This window comes from Manis javanica, chromosome 15, assembly GCF_040802235.1.
Source record: "Manis javanica isolate MJ-LG chromosome 15, MJ_LKY, whole genome shotgun sequence".
Classification (NCBI taxonomy): domain Eukaryota; kingdom Metazoa; phylum Chordata; class Mammalia; order Pholidota; family Manidae; genus Manis; species Manis javanica.
This window is the reverse complement of record NC_133170.1, coordinates 75,187,793-75,201,454: the sequence shown is the minus strand read 5'-3', so window position 1 is coordinate 75,201,454 and position 13,662 is coordinate 75,187,793. Positions and strand designations below refer to the sequence as shown.

The 13,662-nt window shown below is 51.0% G+C and overlaps 1 protein-coding gene across 2 annotated transcripts in view; it reads right to left on the bottom strand.

Annotated features, from left to right (window-relative positions):
- Positions 1-5,667: 5,667 nt before the first annotated feature.
- SRRM4 (serine/arginine repetitive matrix 4) overlaps positions 5,668-13,662 on the bottom strand; it is a 142,994-nt gene continuing 134,999 nt past the window's right edge. Inside the window, exons 12-14 of one of the 2 annotated variants that reach the window (XR_012125412.1) lie at positions 13,515-13,655; positions 9,765-11,794; positions 5,668-9,691 (exon numbers count right to left, since the gene is read on the bottom strand). Coding sequence is in view for 1 of the 2 variants with exons in the window: in XM_073222378.1 (XP_073078479.1) it covers positions 11,500-11,794; positions 13,515-13,655 (436 nt within the window). In the remaining variant the exon portion in view is untranslated. Of the gene's footprint in view, positions 11,795-13,514; positions 13,656-13,662 lie in introns of both variants that reach the window. The other variant, XM_073222378.1, reaches the window with a different exon arrangement.

Below are 13,662 nucleotides of genomic sequence, written 5' to 3'. Positions count from 1 at the left end.
TTACTTTTTCTTCACAGCACTTGCCACTAACTGATAGTTATATTTTATGCCTCTATTAATTTTTTTTATCTGCTTCTTCTGCTATAAGGTCAGCTCCATGAGGGCTGAGGAGAGGGACTTGTGTGAGCTCGTCTGGGGCTGTGTCGTTGATTCAGTACCTGGCACATGGCTGATATTCAGGAGAATCCTGGGCATGTGGTAGGTAGCAGTGCACTTCCTGATGCCACCGTGAGTGGGGAGAGCCATGTTAACTAGTTGTGCCCAGTGAGTGATGAGCAGAAGTGATGCCTATTGGTGCCAGTTCAAAACCTGTACCAACGAGCCCATGGGAGACCTTAGCGCCATGAAGGTAGGACCCTTGGGAGCTTTCTCTCTCCTCTGCCCTGTGCTCCCCAGAATCACTCATGAGAAGAGTGCCCTGCTGGCCCAGAGTGGACACGGGTGAGAAGGAGACCGCTGTTCTTTCATGACTCTGAGATCTCGGATTCATTTGTTCCTACAGCATAACCCACTCTATTCTGCTGGATGGTCTTCAAAATTTTGTCCTTTTATGGTTGTCTGTCCTGTTTCAAAGAATTTTCTCAGTGCTAATATCATTCTGAGGGGGCGAACCAGTCTATCTCCTTTCCTGCCGAGAGACCTGGCTGGTAATGTGGTACCTATTCCTCAGTTTGGGACATTTGCGTGGAGTACCATTACAAGGCGCTTAGGCAGGGGATGGCCCTGAGATCTTTGGGGGAGGGAGAGCTGGAAAGTCTGTAATCTCGAGGGCCCCTTTTCCAGATATCACTGCGGTCACAGCAGAAGCAGGTTTGACCAGTTGGTGACCATGACACCAGGCAACTGCTTTGGAAACAGTTTTTTTTTAGGTCTGGGAATGACAGCTCTTAGAAAGGTTTGGCCCAAGAAGGTTCTCAGGGTTTGTGCTGGGAGGGGGAGGGAGGCTAGAAGGGCTGGGGGAAGGTATAACCATGAACGAGGACAGAGAGGAACAAGAATGCCTCTTTCTGGGGGCTGCTCAAAGGAAAGAAAAGTTGATTTCTCCCTGATATTCAAGTCCAGAGACATCCTGTCTGTTGCTGGCAGGGTGCCGCTGCTCTACAAAGTCCTTGGGGACTGAGACCCTTTCGTTTTATTGCTCCCTTTATACAGGCTCCAATCCCAAAGCCACCTCATGGACCAGGAGCCACTTGAATTCCAACCATGGTGTCCATATTCCGGCCAACAAGAAGGATAGGATGGGGGAGGGGGAGAGTGAGACAAATGCTCTTTCATAGAAATTTCTGGAAGTTACCATGCAAAAATTCTTTCTATATCTCATTGGCCAAAGTTCATTACATGGTCACACTTAGCTGCAAAGAAATGCTGGGAAATGCAGACTTTATTCTGGGTGACTATGAACCTAATTAGAAACTGGGGTGGGTGGGTATTACAATGGATGAAGGGCAGTATTTATTGGGAGGCAACTAGATACTTTGCTTTCTCCTGAGAGAATAAAACACAGATTTTGTGGAAGCATCCTAATAGCTTCAAGTTGGGTTCCTTTGGAAAACTGGTGGGCAACGTACTTTTCTGCACCAAAATGCTGACGTTTTCATATTTAAAACTTTGGGATTTCAGATGATTCACAGACTCTGGGAAGCATGGGAAGTCATGGATTCTCTTAGGTTAAGATTACTTCATCTAGAAATAGGGTTCAAAGTGAGGGAGATGGAAGGAAAAAAATCTCGTGTGTGTATGGGTGTGCGTGTACACCTATGTCAACCCTTTTCCATTTGGCAGTATGAGTATAGTTGATGAGGTTGGTGTTGTTTATCTTGGTTTTAGTTAAAATAGACCATCAAAGGGACCCAGTGTTACACCTTGAGAAAGCATTTGGCTAGTTTCACTGGCAACAGAAAAAAAAAGACAAAAAGAAATCCTGCCATTAGTCATTTGGCCACAGGTTGGCCATAGCTATGGAATGGTTTAGAGCCAGGATTCAGTGGGAGTGGAAACCCATATTGTTCCAGGTGAAAATGCCTGAACACTGCCCCATGTCCCTCCACTAGTGGATTGATCTCTAGTTGAAAATGTGGATGAAATGTCAGGGTGGGGATAGACATGCAGAGATCACCAAGTTCTTAGGAGATTCTAGATTGTTTTGAGTGGAGGAGATATTTGGAGGGGGCGGCAGCTCGGAGTGACTCTCTTTGAGGATTTGGTGTTCAAGGTGAAGAAAGGTGAGAAGAGAAGCTGATCTTTGCCAAGGTGGCCTGAAACCTTCCAAAAACTTGTCATGAGCTTATCTAGGCAACTGAGCCTACCTCAACTTTTTTAGTTTCTAACAGTGATTCTAACCCAGTCAGGCACTGGACTAAGTGCTGTACATGCATCACCTCTACTGAAGTTCATGGCACTCTGATCAGATTGATACTTCTACTATCCCCATTGGAAAGATGAGGAACCTGAGGCTCAGAGAGGTTCAGCCACTTATACATACATAGACACACAGCTAGGAAGTAGCAGTCAGGTTAAAACCCAGGTCTTTCTGACTCCCAAGTCCTCAGTCCCAGCCATTGCTCTTACAAAGCACATCAATCTAATCCCAGGGAATGTAGCCCAGGGCCTTGCCCAGTACTGGATGAATAGCAGGTGCTCACATCTCTTTGCTTCATGCCCTATACTGCCTTCTCTTACTCCCAGGAAGAAACACAGCCCCTAGAGAGAGCCTCGGAGTCCTTGTGTGGGACATGACCCTGCTTTGCCACAGCCCCCCAGTCACACTCCCCACCCTCCACATAAAGTAAAATTAACCAGCTCAGCAAATGCATGGGAACTGGAGGGGAGCAGAGATGGGACCTGCCGGCAGATGCAATTGCTTGACAGCCCCCAGGACCTGGTGTGGCACTCCCTGCTGGGCATCTGCAGCTGGGGGCTGGATGAGGCAGACAAGTCTTCCATCTTCTTGGAGATGGCAGTAAACAAGCAAACCAGTAAACAAACCAATGACAGAAACTATGAAGCGCTATGGAAGGAATGCCCAGGGTAGGCAGGGGGTGGGGAGCCTACTCTAGGCAGGTGGAAGTCACTTCTCTGGTTTGCACACATGCGCTCTTCCCTGCCTGGGATCCCTTCCCCGCCCCTCTTTCCTTAGCCCCCTCTCCTGGCCTGGCCCACTCTGCTCATTTCCTGGGCAACAGCCTAGAGGTCAGCTTTTCTGTGATGCATCCCTTGAAGCTCCGAGGCTGCTTTCGGCGTCACTTTGGACTCTCCCTCAGCTTAGCGTCCAGTCACGCCACGGGACAACCAGTCTGTGCCACAGTTTCTGCATCGGTAAAATCAGCATAAAAATAGAACCTACCTCTTAGGGATGGCATGAGGATGAAATAATGTGACTTACAGTGATGTATATGAAGTGTGTGGGACTGTAGATCGTAGTTGGTTCTAAGGTATAGCCAGGGTTAAGAACCACTGGCTTAAGCCAGCCTCTGTTAACAGGTGGAGTAGCTATGACCCAGAGAGGGGCTTGACTTCATTGTGTCACCCAGCAAACCAGGGGCAGAATTCTTGGCCCCTGCCTCTTGAGAGGTTTCATTTTCTGGTATTTCCCCTCCTCCCTGCCTGTCAGATTTCCTTCACCCGGTGGACATGGTGTGCGTGTCCCTGGGGCCGCAGAAGGTAAGGGTGTCAGGGCACGCTGTCTCCACTCCATCCGTGGGCAGCTGCCAGTCTGACTCCCTCCCTCCAGAAGCAGGTCTGCCCCCACCAACCCCTCCCAGCCCCTCCCCCCCAGTCCGGGAGGGGGCGGGGCGCCTGCCTGGACGACGGCTGGAAGGACACGCCCATTCCTATGACTGGGAGCCTGAGCAGGAGAAAGAAGCGCACGGTCTCCCCCACGAGTCGCTGAGGGGTGGCTGGCATCACAGAGACCACCTCTTAACAGCTATGTTTTCCAGCAAAAGTCATCAGGGGCCCGTATGGAGGGCTAGCTCCGAGCTGATGGGATGCGCACCTCCGGAGGCAAAGGGTGCAGCAGAATGGCCCTGGAGCGCACAGACCTAGTTCAAATACCCACTACCTATGTGGTCCTCCCTCTGGGAGCCTCAACTCTCTCCCCTGTCAAATGGGGCTAAATGGGGTTTTTAGAAAAATGAAAGGAGTTAATGCATGAAAGAGCTTGGCACATGATCATTGATCCATAAATGGTAATTATGATTATCACAGTATTATTATTAGTATTGTTTAGTGATGAAGCCGCAGAAGAGGACACCAGTGGTTGCCTTGCCCAAACCTGTTTGGGAAGAAGGAAATCAGTGCGTGGCGACCGCGGCAGTGGGTAGCAGCGGATTCCTCCAAGACGGTCACCCATCCAAATGATCTGGGAGATTCCCAGAGGAGCAGGATGCATGGGGAGGCAACAGGGGTAACCCATTTTGTTTGCTCTTTCTCCCCTGATAACCTACTCAGGTGTAGATAAGGGGCTGAAACAACCTCCCAGTACCCCTGGGGTGGGAGTGAGGGTGAGCCTGAGGTACCTCCTCCTGACTAGCTCCGGGGATGATAGATATTATCTGTGTGTGTGTGTATATAACCTTTTTGACAACATAGTGTTTGAAAAAAGAAGTTAGGGACATTTTAAAAATGAGATTTATCTAAAAATGCAGGTTCTCTTGAGCAATTGGGAGATCTGGCAATTCTGAGCTGAGCTATCTGAACCTGGGCCTGGCTGTGGATATGGGCCCCCCACTGCCAATGGCCCTAACCCTCTCCACTCCCCTCACCTGCTTGCCCTGTGGGTGTTCTCAGCCCCCGTTCTCTAGGACAAGAAACTTTGAAGTTGGACACTGGGAATATTTCCAGAGGCTTCTGCAAGGCCTTGCAGGAACACTGTTCCAAACTAGCTACTTTGGGCTCTCTTCATGGGCCTGGCTTCCATAGTTCAGTCTCAGTTTAGGAAACAGTAACCAAGCTCACTGACATTGAGTGCTTCCCACGCACTGAATTTTGTATTTTTTAGAGCCACCATCCGTTAGTTCCCACAGCAGCCCAGGGAGTAGCTCTTGCTGTCCCCATTTTACAGATGAATAAACCAAGCCCTGGCAAGGTACTATCCTTGCTCCATGCCCCATAGCTAGTAATGACAGGGCCAGGATTAGAACCCAGGATTTTGGACTCCCACATCTGTGTCCTACACTGAATTTCCTCCTGGCCATCAGGGCTTCAGAGAAAAACAACTCCACCAAAGAGAACTGGTTACTCTTTGCATAACCTGAAGTGCTGCGGAGCAGAACAGTGACTAGGCTGGGGTCTGGAGTCAGCCTGCCTGGATCCTGTCATCAACTCCGTGGCCTTGCGCAGGTGATTGCTTTTCAGGGCCTCAATTTCCTTCTTCGTGGGAACAAGAGTCTAATGCTTACCTCACAGGTTTATGGTGAAGGCTAAGACAATGCATGCACAATGCTTAGGAAAAGGTTTCCTAAGGCATTCCGTAGATGCTACTGATGTACGTGTAAAACCAAATGCCTACAGGTTTCTTTTGAAGATATGAGAAATGAGCTGAGCAACATCCCAGTGTGTGGCACGCAGCAGGAGATAATTAGGTATTGTGTCTCTGTCTCCCCACTGCCCTTCCCTCTCTACCTCTGCTTCTGGGCACCGCATATAGACAGAAGATGCTCGGCTACGTATGAGAACACCATACCATGGGACCTTTTATTAGAACAGAGACATGTTTCATACAGACTGAAAAACCAGAAACCCTGGGAAGATTATGCTTAGCTGTGAACACCAGAAATCAAACAAGCCATGGTGGCCGTGTCACTGGGTAGAGGACAGAGCCCCAGGATGGTGGAGGACACACAGACGCGCTTCCCCCCTCTGATGTGGGTGTTCCGGGCAGGGGCTGGTCACTCAGGCCAAGCTGGGCTGGTAGTGGGTCCCCTGATTTGGGGTTTTCCAGATGGGAATTCCAGCCCCCCCTGATGTGGATAAATGGCCTTGGGGTACACCAAGACCCCTAGTTGATGTGGTTGATTCTGCTAGGTCCTTGGCCTGTGACTGCTAGAGGAAACAGCTGAGGATTGGGAGAGAAAAAATATAGCACAAAGAGAAGTCCTCACAGCACAGGCCTGGCAAAGCTACCAACAGAGTATGGGGCATGGAGTCAGGCAGATCTGAGCTCAAGGGAGTTCAGGCATGGCAGTTCCCTCTTCCAGGGCCTCAGTTTCTCATCTGAAAAATGGTCATCTGACTTACTGTACAATTGTACAAAACATGGCCTGATGCCATCCTGGTCTCCACTTTGATGACTCTGGACAGCTGGGCTTGGAGACAAGTTCAAGCTAACCTAGAGGGCTTTAACCCAGGCCACAGGAGTTATCAGGTGACAGCACCTGGAAGCCTCCCGCATCTGACTGCAAGACTCAGCTACTGCGGCCTCACCCTGCAAACAAACGAACGTCGTGCCCTGCTTTTCTAGTCCCTTCTTAGGAGACACCCTTCCACCTACAGTCAGAGACACAGGGACCATGTATCTGACAGCTTGGAGCTCGCAGCATCAGAACCCTCTCCCACCACCCTGCCAAGAGCACTTGGGCCAAATTCCATTTTACAGATGATAAAACCGAGGCCTGGGACCCACTGTTTCATCCGGACACACACACACAGGCAAGAGAACCACAAAGGAATGTTATTCCGGTCTCTTTGGCTCAGCTTGTTAGAAGATGAGGCGTAGGTTTTCTCGGCCAGAGAAAAGGGAGTGTGATATTCTTTCCCTTTCTTTCTTTCTTTTCAAGGAGTTGTGACTTTTTAATAGAAGTTGGTTCATGCACAGGCATTTTATTCTTCAATTAATTTCCATCAAAATGAGGTTTTCCCGGAGATAATCAGTGTTTTAGTTCCATTCGAGCTTAGTTTGTATGACTGAAGCCTCCATTTCTGCCAATTCCAATTTGCGGGGCAATTCTGGCGCTCATTACTTGTGACAGTGTAGACGGCCACACCCGGTGCCGCGAGATGGGCCAATTGCCAGTAACCATTTAGGGGAAGAGGGGGGTCCCTTGCCTCTCCCAATATCACTCCATAAATAGGAAATAAATTATTAAATAAGCCATGTTCTGATGTAGGGCTCCCATCATGGTATTTACAATGCAAACAACAACTCAAAAAAGCCCTCGATAAACAAAAAACCCAAGACAACAGCCACAGACAGAGGGGAAGGACACCTCTATCAGTACCCACTGGCTCATGGGTGCAAAATGAGAAGGAAGGGGCTGCAGTAAAGCACTGCTGGATGACACGCTGTAGCTAACGTATGTTCCTCGGCTGGACTCAGTTGGCCGATGGAGGTGGGGGCGTGTTTTGAGAAGTTCTGCTTTGGTTTGGTTTTGAATGAGACAAAAGTTTCTATTTAGTGACAGGGGAAATCAAGGCAAGACCCAGGCACATGAGACTATTTTGAGTATTTGTGGAGGAGAATGCAGCAGAAGAAAAGTTGGAAGTCAGACTTGAGAAAAATAAAATGTGCCTTTGCGCCTTTGGGAGCACCCCCATCTTGACTTGTCAAGCAGAGCCTTCTGGGAAAGCGATTAGTTCTGAAGAAGTGCAGTGATGTGGACTTACTGAGATGAGACCCTGTGTCTTTCAAACATTGCAGTTTCGCTTCTAAAGACTGACTTTCCTTGGAAGAAGGAAAGAAATAGACAGGAATCCAATCACACCTCAAGGAACTAGAATGGTCCTGGTTGGGGGCTTGGAATTGGGTAGCTTTTCTTAACTAACTGGAGGGAATTCACATGTTGCTTTTAGGTTTTACCCTCCTGACTGAAGACTCCCTGTCTGACAGTGTTTTTCTTCCCCTTCTAAGGCTTGGTGAATGTTGTCTGTGGAGAACCTCCCTGGCCTCAGGTCAACTTTTTGGATTACCTCTCAAAAATTCCTGTATTTCTCAAATGTGGGAACTCTGACCCTGAGGAAGGGAGTGATCTGCTCAAGTTCACTCATCCTGTGTGTTATCTGTAGCAGGAAGGCTGAAGGCTTCTGAGGCTGCTTGATCGAAAGCCACATCACCCTCCCATTTTGGAGGTTATCAGTGCTCCAACAAGAGTTTTCGTTCATTTTTGGATGGAAAATAAAAGGAAATGTAGAGGAAAGTAGGGAAACATACCCAGTGAGAGGGAGGCACAGAAATTTCCCCCACCTGGGAGGCATTTAAACATCCTTCCTGCAAGCCTTCCCCAGGCGAGGGCTAGGGCAGGGTGAGGTCATTTTGCTAGGGAAACAACCAGGGATGCTGCAAAAGTTTCACCAAACCCAAGGCTGGACCAGGCAAGTTAGCAATTTCAAGGTAGGAAACAGTGACTTTGGAAAGGATGGGAACCTCTCCAGAGAGCAGCCAGAAGATGCTGCCAGTTAGTCAGAGAGGCAGGACTGGTGAAGGTCTCTGGATCCTGGCTCCCGGTATGGGATCTGAAATGACCTTCTTGGGGAAACCTCTGGCTGCTCCTTCCCTCGTTTCCCCCCCTAATTTCAGAAATAGCTTTATGCTTTCCCTTGATGGCATAGTGAGAGGTCACAGAAAAAGGCTTATGCTTTGGGGTCTCTGTTCCTCTCCCAGGATGGCGGGTGCCTCTTCACAAGGCAGTGCGCATCCGCTGCAGAAGGACCAGCTGTCTGGAAGCCTCAGGGCAGGGGCAGAAGTGAGCTACACTGGAGTCTGAAGTATGGGTGATTTACATGAAACCAACTAGATATGCTCAGAAAAGCGAGGGAGCAATCTGGCCCACTGGTAGGAGCGCTGGAATGAGTGTAAGGTCAAGATGAGCATTTTCTCTTCCCTCAGCTCTGTTCCTGCCTCCCTCTCACCTTGGCAACTCCAAGGACCATCCCAGTGTTAAACCAGTCATCTCGACCGCCATGGCTCCCCAAACTCAAGGCAGCTACTTCAATAAGTATTAACTGAAGCCTCATCAGTACCCAAGAGATAGCAAATTTGTCTCCCATTGGGGGACTCTCTAAAGCACTCTGACTAGTGATTCTCTCTTCGTTACATGCTAACCTTAGACTTCAACGCCTGAAGAAGCCATAACTCCACTGTGTCAATTCTGTGCCTTAGCTCATGAGCCTCCTGGCTTATTTTCATCTTTCTCATATCTCAGTGAGGATGCTGGTGGGCAGCGGTCTGGGGTGCAGACCTGAACCTCGCTGACACCGGGCCAAGGAATGAACCTGGGGCCTGACGTCTTCCAGGCCCATGCTGGGATGTTTAGGGCTGGACCTGTGTGGGTCTCGCCTTCAGGAAAAAGACCAGCATCCCCACCCACACCACCAGCCTCTCAAATTCCATCCATAGAGACACAAATTAAAAAAGAGATACACAAAAATAATTTACCAGTCCCCCCCCACCACAAACACACATACCAACACGCACACATACAACCAACCTCCCCATATAAATAAATAAATAGTTGAATACTGCTAATGGCAACAGAGAGATAAGGAAGTCATAGCATAAATAAATAAATAAACATAAATAAATACAATAAATAAAAGGTTTGCTAGGAGCCCCAGGTAGAATGGTCCCCTACAGGTATCTGAAGGCAGGTGGAACTGGGGCTTCCCAGGCCCCTCACTGCTGTCCTGCTAAGGAGGTTTCGTGGCTCTCGCAAAGCCTCTGTCTCGGTGAGGGGAGACTGGAGTCCAGTACAGGTTCCTGGGGGGGGGAAGAGGGTTATTTACAGTTGCTGTACATGCCCTCCCAGGGCACCTGCCCCTGGCCCAAGCACCTGCCATCCGGCCTCCTGCAGTGGCAGCACTGGCATCAGTAGTGTTGGTGGGCGGGGTCTAGGTCTGGATCAGAGGGCACCACAGCACGTCTGGCACTGCTGCCTGGGGCCGCCTCACTCTGTGCTCCTGGTGGAGGAAGGATTTGTGGGGTGGTGGCAGGGCAGTTTCTGGCCCCACAGGCTGATGTAATAGGAAAGATTGGCAGGGGGTCACTGCTTCCAAAAGAATAGTGTGTTTTTTCCCTAGGGTATGAAGGGTAAGGAACACTTGCTCCCTTCTTTCCGAGTATCCAGTGTCCAGAGCTGGGACCCATGTCCCCTTGCTCTCTCCCTCCATGCCCCGTTGCTACCACAGACTTGAAACTCACCCCTAAGGCTCCGGAAAGCCAGTCAGCTGGTGAGGGGGATGCCCAAGAGTTTATTTTAAGGATCCTCTCCCTACGCCCCTGTTCTCAGAGCCTTCCATGGATGAAGCAGCTGATGGCATTTCTATGCCAGAGATCAGCTTACCCACACTGCCCATCCTGGGCAGCGGGAAGTGGGGTGGGAGCAGAAATGAATGCGGGGCTTTCCCAAGCTGACGAGAAACCTCAGAAGCCAGCAGGAACCCAAGCTATGGAGCATCCAAGCCCTTCTTCCCCAGACTCTCTGGATTTGGGCTTTTCCCCCAAAACCTGTGTTGCTATGGTGTCCCATCCTGGCAAAATTCCTGAGAGGCAAAGGGGGCAGCTTAGGCTGGGGGCGGGGGGCAGGGCTCCGCCACACTGGGAAGGATCCAGGGCGTGGCGGTACAGGCAGTGGGGAGGGGGCAGGCGGGCGCCAACCGGAGGCTAAGGCCAGACTGGCTGGCGCTGGGGACTGGCAGCTGGCCATGACACTGGGAATGTTCAGCAGATGGTCCCGTGGAATTAAATTGGTGCCAGCTAGCAGGGCTGAGGCAAATTTGGGAAGTGGGGCTATAGACCAAGCTGTCCCAACTGTTCACTGTGTCCTTCCTCAGTGAGGATGCAGGTTCCCTGGTAAGCTGTGTGGTGTCCTCTCCATTGCTAGAACCCACCAGGCTCCTTTTCCTGACCACGCTGAGATACTGGGAGCAGCAGAACAACCAGAGAACCTGTCTCCTGACACCTCCTACCAACTGAAATGTCCATGTCCCCTACTCACATATGTCCCCCTTTATAGGACCCCATAGCCTTTCAGCCTTTGCTCTGACCTGTTTGGGGAGGTGAAAGGCTGGGTCCCCTCTCCCAGGCCTGAACTGCTCCTGGTCTCCCTTCATCTCTCCCAACGCCCACAGGCGTCCATACAGATGCAGCCATGAGATTGAATGAGGGCAGGTGCAATGAATCACCACTGGCCTTCTGTGTGCATCCTGTGAGCAGTGTCTTAGCAGGACTGTCTCTACATTTTCCTGGCCAGGCCCAAACTTTTGAGTCATGGACCCATTGCCTCTTGCAAAACCTTGAGGTGTTTTGTGCCAACAGAGGATGGTTCTCTCCATCTGCCCAGGCCTGAACTGAGCCCCAGGGTGGTGTTGGTGCAGGCTCCTAGCAGCTCAACATAGAGGCTGGATCCCCCTACCCTCTTTTCCTCCTCCCCAGGAGAGCAGGAAGGACAGGGTCCAGGAACCCTCAGTGTCTGTCACCAAGGAGAAGGCAGGGTGGGCAGGGAGGGGGGAGGCTGGCAGAGTGAAAGAGGCCCCCAATGGGCAGTTGGCTCAAGGGAGGGCCCTTGCTTAGCGCCTGGTGCTGGAGTAGCTGTCTGCTGAGCTGTAGCTGCGGCTCTGGCTCCGGCTGCGGCTCCGGGAGCCCAGGCTGGGGCTGCGGGAGCTGGAGCTGCAGCTCGTGCGGGTCGGGCTCCGGCTCCGGCTCCGACTCCGGCTGCGCGTGCGGCTGTGGCTCCGGCTGCGGCTCCGGGAGTAGCTGCGGCTGGCGGACCGGCTGCTGCTGCTGTACCAGGAGGAGGGGCTGCTGAGGCTGCTCGAGGAAGAGGGGCTGGGCCGGTAGTAGGGGATGGGGCGCTTCCGGGCACTGCAGAGACCAGAGAGAGCGCGTGAGCGCCAGGCTCCTGCCGGCCCCAACCCAGTGTGTGCCAGCCCCGTCCCGAGGGTAAGCAGGAGCCTTCCATTCCCCAGTCCCTTAGGAAAAGTACTCCCTTCACAATTCTCTTGCAGTCCTGAGAACACCAAGGGGATAGTCTCAGACTAGAGCTGCTGTCTTAAAAATAATCATCTCACTTTTTAACAAAGCAAGCCTGGGGCTCAGAGCCTCCAGCTGATCACAGAATCTCAATCTAAACTTTAATCGTAGTTTTGTTTTGCTATTTTTACTTTTACTAGAACTTTCTATTTATGTCAGGAGAAGCTGATTTTCCATTCACTGTAGGGTAAGGCAGTATGTTCCTTTTGAAATAAATATATGGACCTCTAAAAAAGGGCATATTTATTTAAAGAAAACTAAGTAAAAAATAGTACACTTAATAAGCAGACAAGGCAAAAATGGAAAGATGCTGCTCGGTGGCTGAATTTTGGAAACACTGAATGGTTCATTAAGCTGAACTCCTTGGGGTTGACAAAGGAAACCACAGAGCCTTTTGGAAATGCCACTTTCTTTATCTCAGGCTTCCTTCCTCAAAGTTGACCCAAGGACACCTTTGTTCAAGGCAGTGGGTGTAGGAGTTGCTTCCTGTGTGCCAGGGTGTCTGTGGGATATTTGAGAAGGTGATATCATCACTCCATCTTCTTGTTTGGGGTGCAAGTTTTTCTTCCTCCAGCTGATCCCCAGGGAGGACCCCCCTCTCCTGTGGGTGTTTGGATAGAATGGCTGACTCTAGGAGGGCCAGGGGAAAAGAGCCAATTTTAGGGCAGCCATTCTCCCAGCTTTCAAGGCCTGAGAAATTTCTGTCACTGAGACTTCAGGCTTCTCTTCTAGGGCTTTTCTCTTGAGACCTTCCCTATTACAGGACACCTTATCCACCTATTCTGACCATTGGATACATATTAAAAGCACACAGAGGGGTCAGGTGTTCTGCATTTAAGTTTACCAAGTGCATTCACATCTCTCTGCCACCCTTTCATTTCACCCTCATGATAACTCCTAGGAGTTATTTCCTCCAGTATTTCACTGGTGAGAAACTAAGGCTCTCTCTAGGAGGTGAAGAAACTTTCCCAGCTCACCTGGTAAGTGGCAAAGCAAGGACTGGACTCTAAATCCAGTGCACTTCCCTTACCACCAGGTATCTAAGTTCCTTTGGCCCCTAAATCCTGCTTGCCCTCTCCACGCCTGGTTCAGGGTATAATAATTACATATGGATCTATCAGCTTGGCATCTGGGCATGTGGGGCTGAGGGTGCAGGTCTGTCTCCACTGCCCGGGGAAAGGCCCTACCCCATTGCTTTGGCCTTCAATCAATCCCTGGCCTGACCTCCCTCCCTTCCCCAGCCCCTACTTTCCAGTCCGCAGGTGCCTGCCACGTCCCATAAACCACCGGATTCCATAGGGTGGCCCCACCCCTTTCCCAGGCTCCCCACCTAGCCCCGCCCTCTTCTTGCAGCCCTTCTTTTGGGGCCTGGGCCCCAACTTGGCTCTTAGGTTTAGAACCGAAACACAGGTTCAGTGGTTGGAGTTGGGCGGGAAGTTTCTGGGCTCCAACGATCCTGAAGGCCAGCTCCGGGCAGGCCTCGGGAGAGCCTGCGGCCCCCGCGGGTGGGAAGGGGGTGGGAGTGGGGACGAAGGCGGGCCCCCGGCCTCACCTGGTTATCCTCCGCGCCTCCAGGTGGCTCGGCGAGTCTCTCCGGCGCTTCCGCATGGGCGAGTAGGACCGGCGTCTCCGGCGCGCTCGCTCGCGCTCCCGCTGCTGCGAGTCCTTCTCACCGAATTTGGGGTCTCGCTCCCTGAAGA